The 4493-nt window shown below is 41.1% G+C and overlaps 1 protein-coding gene across 1 annotated transcript; it reads right to left on the bottom strand.

The window, feature by feature from the left end:
* Window positions 1-995: 995 nt before the first annotated feature.
* LOC140339129 (uncharacterized) lies at window positions 996-3715 on the bottom strand (the record flags this gene model as incomplete). The annotated part of the gene is given in 1 exon segment (XM_072423704.1): window positions 996-3715. A coding segment is annotated over 1 exon segment (1000 nt), but the record flags the coding sequence as incomplete, so codon positions are not given.
* Between the last annotated feature and the right edge of the window lie 778 nt (window positions 3716-4493).

The following is a 4493-nucleotide window of genomic DNA, read 5'->3' as shown; positions in this document are numbered from 1 at the left end:
CTGTACAAAATCCATGTCATTTTACTAACTGTCCCTCAAAGAAGCTCACAATCTAATGTCGCCATCATAGTCATATGTCATTATTAAAGTCTAAGTACTATGGCGGCTGGAAGCTAGTTAGCCTAATTGCATGTTTTTGGAATGTAGGAAGAACAAGAAGTACCCAGGGGAAACCCACACAAAAATGAGGAGAACCTGCAAACTCCATGCAGAAAATATCCTGTCCGAGATTTAAACCTGGGACCCAGTGCTACAAAGCCCACCGTGCTGTACACATGATAAGAAAATGAAACGCCCATGAATGCTTTTACCTGCAACTTTCTTGTACATACTGCCCAGTTATACCTTTAACTTCCCCTAATAAAATGAAAATACTATTACCCCTACTGCTGCCAGTTCCAGCAATGTCCCTATCCTCCAATCCTCCCAACTCACTTCTTACTCATAACTTCCTGCCATTTCTTTAGATCACTTCCTGTCTCCTTGTTACATCACTTCCTGTCAGTAAAAGTTCCTTAAAGTGAGATTGCCATCTCCTGGAGAGTATATAAACTGCAGGTAACATTATGTTTCAAAGGTTTATCACTACCTACTGGTGGTTATTAATAATACTTATACATGCTAATTATAAAAAAGAAAATCAATAACTATAGAATATTTTTTAATAGTAAAGTTATTCACTATCTCTTTGTAGTTATCTTCATAGGCTTCCATTTTACCTTGGAATCAAATTCAAGGTCCTGAGCTTTGCCTTCAAATTCCTTCATACCTCCACACGCTCTTCTGTCTTTTTAATGACATCCTGATGACTTCCTCACTCTTAAGGCTTTTCTAGAGCTGCCCCGACTCTCAGGAATGGTCTTCCTTGTCCTATTCGGCTTGCTCCTTCTTTCTACTCTATTAAAAAAGCACTCAAAACCCATCTTTTCAAACTCACCTACCCGTCTTTTTCTGTCTCTTTAAACCTCACTACTTCTGAGCACTCCATATATTCCTTCTAATTGTGTGTTACTTCCCCCCTCCCTCCTGAAATGTAAGCTCCTCGGGGCAGGATCCTCTCCTCCTCCTGTGTCACTGTCTGTATCCGTCTGTCATTTGCAACCCCAATTTAATGTACAGCGCTGCATAATATGTTGGCGATTTATAAATCTTGTTCCTTATTAATAAGGATAATAATTCATAATCATGTTTAACTAGAGATTAAAAAAATGAAATATGATAATCTTCCTATTTACTTGAAAAGCTTGCAGCTGTTAACACTTCATTGTGGATTCAGCCATGTGACTCCTGTATGTGTTCAGTAGATGGACTACAACCGCACTATGTCAGTACTAACTTATAACTTTATACCACCAGCAATAATGTCACGGGAAAGCACCTATTACTGATATTTGATTTAGTCTCTCCTTCACTTGACAAGATCCATGTGAGTCCATGTGAATATTGGAAAGGAAAACACAAATGTGCCATCTCTCCCCCACTGTCCACACTACATTCTCTGACAGCTCTCCTGCACCGTCTCCACTACATTCTAAAACAGCTTTCCTCCTACCACAATCGTAATCACACAACACGACCATATAGAGCTGATTACTATCACCACAAGGAGAACCAAGATGGCGGCTGTCAGAACATTTTATGTGACATTTCCAATGACTCCAATGTGACTAACCACAATGATGAAGAAATTGGACAATAGTATTGTGGATCCTTATGGTTTATTTTACAAATCACAATTAAACAAAGATTGAGTCTAAACTGAATCTTACATAACCATAGTAAACATATTAAATTTATTAGGAAACTTTTGTTTTTGTCTGGAGCAGTGAAAAGCCGTCAAAATCAAAGATCTATTGCAGAAAATAACATTACAGTTCAAATCCTGATTGGATAGTATGTGTGATCGTTTCTGATTCCAGTGATCTCCAGGTATCATTGCTTTTTATTCTACTCCAAGCATTGGTACAGCTTTTTGTATTCACAATTACCAGCTTTGCTGGCAGTGTTCTCCCCAGACCCTTTTAGCTGGGCGCACCACCCGGCACTTTTCAGCAACCAGCCGGCTGTTTTTGGGTGGTTACTGATGAGTTGAGTCACAATTCAGGGGCTTCCACTCGTCGACAATTTCTTCCCACCCAGCTTACAAAAATTTCTGGGTTGCGCACTGTGCTGGCCCTATATATTTCCATTATTGCCTATATAGACCCCTGTTTAAGCCTGTGGTGCCCCCTGAGGTGGGTGTTGGTACTGAGTCAGTGTGGGTACTCTTCTCCTTAGCATGTAACCCCTGTAGAACTTTGACTATGACCAAACCATCTGTATCAGACTTTCCCAAAGTTTTTTACTTGGCCGAACACCAATGGAAGAGGCACAAATTGATCATCACTCAAGGAACCCTGCTTGAGAAACACTGATCAGGAAAAAGCTTGTAGAACACACTCTTCCAATGTTTTCGGGAAATGGTGGGTATCCTCTTACGGCTGAGGTTCAGAGTCTCCATGTTTAACCACCACACTTCCTGCTGAAGTTCAAATTTATAGTACAAAAGGAGGAAAATGGACACCCAACATAGTATAGTATATTAGCAAGAAACCTCAAGCTGTCAGATCTCACCACCAGATCTCTCCAAGAAGAAAAGACCATTAAGGGACCCAATAGACCGGCTTCTTCTATGCCATACAATGTTCTATGAACACCATATATTCATCAACATCATCACTTGTCATGAACTCTTTGATGTCTCCTTAAATTTCCTTGGTTTGTAAAATGTTTCCCACACTCTGCACATGGATAAGGACACTCACCCGTGTGAACTCTCTGGTGCCTAAGAAGCTGTCGATTGTGAATGAAACTTTTCCCGCACTCTGCACATGTGAAGGGACGCTCACTGGTGTGGATTTTCTGGTGTTTAAGAAGGGCTGATTTGCGTACAAAACTTTTTCCACATTCTGTGCAAGCAAAGGGGCGTTCACCTGTGTGTAACCTTTGGTGCTCCGTAAAATCTCTTGAGGTAATAAATCTTTTCCCGCACTCTGCGCAAGAGAAAGGAATATCTCCCTTGTGCATCCTCTGGTGGATATGAAGATAATATTTCTTCGTAAAAGATTTCCCACATTCTGAACAGGAAAATGGACGCTCACCCGTGTGGATTTTCTGGTGTGCAACTAAGTGTCCATTCGTAGTGAAAAATTGCCCACACTCTGAACAGGAGAAAGGATGCACAGGTATGTGGGTTTTCTCATGTATGCGAAGCTGTTCTTTCTGTGTGAAACATTTTCCACACTCAGAACAGGAAAATGTATGCTCAATTTTGTGTATTTTCTGATGTGTAACTAGGTGCTCCTTCATTGTGAAACAACCCCCACACTCTGAACAGGAAAAGATGCGTTCACCTGTGTGAATTCTCCCATGTCTAAGTAAGTGATGTTTCATGGTGAAACTTTTCCCACATTCTGAACAGCAAAAAGGATGTTCACCTGTATGAATTCTCTGATGCATAACAAAATAGCGTTTATTAGTAAAACATTTTCCACACTCTGAACATGTGAATGGAACTTCACCTGTGTGAATTCTTTGGTGTAATTGAAAGCTTCCTTGGCAAGTGAAACTCTTCCCACAATCTAAACATGAAAAAGGACGCTCATCAGTGTGAACTCTTTGGTGTAAAAGAAGGTGTTGCTTCGTAGTGAAATTTTTCCCGCACTCTAAACATGAACAAGGACGTTCACCTGTGTGACTTCTCCGGTGTATAATGAATTGCTGTTTCTTAATGAAGCATTTCCCACATTCTGAACATGAAAAAGGACGCTCGCGTGAAAGTTTTCTCTGTTCAGGTAGTTTAGTGAGAGATAACACTGAAGTCTCTTCTGTGGGAACTCCATCTTTTCCTAAAGAAGATTCCCGAGAGGTGGAGGATAGATGCAACAACCCCAGGACCCCAGTACTTCACCCATGGGCATTCTTTGTTTGTTATTCTCTTACTCAATATGGGTCATAAAATACCCAAAGGGCAGGAATTTGCTCTTTACCTCTGGGCTCTCCATGAGATGTGAGAATTTAAAGGGGCATGCAGGGGTACAGGATTTAGGCTGCATACACATGTGCAATATTTGTCCCTGGAAAGGATCTTTCCCAATTGTTTCCAAGCACTAAAGACCGAGTGATGCATAAAGGAGTTCTGTTATGCTCTATGGAGAGAGGAGAACGAAGGAGCGGCACCCTGCTGTGCACTCTCCCCTTCACTTTCATTATGATCGTTCCTCATCCGTGGATCCGCCAGGACTATTATCCTGATGTCGAACGGCAGGCGCTTTACAAACGCCAGATTCTCGTCCAATATCACCCCTGAGGCGATTATTGAACAAGAATCATCTGATATGTGTATGTAGCCTGGTGTGTGTATGTAGTGTACAGTCCTCTCATACACTTAGTGCTTTATCTCTGTTTTTATCCAAACTTGTAATGTTAAGTAATTATCTGGTCCATAGGCCAGG

The sequence above is a fragment of the Pyxicephalus adspersus genome, chromosome 10, assembly GCF_032062135.1.
Source record: "Pyxicephalus adspersus chromosome 10, UCB_Pads_2.0, whole genome shotgun sequence".
NCBI lineage: Eukaryota > Metazoa > Chordata > Amphibia > Anura > Pyxicephalidae > Pyxicephalus > Pyxicephalus adspersus.
The sequence above is the reverse complement of the archived record's forward strand: the minus strand, read 5'-3'. Positions and strand labels throughout refer to the sequence as shown.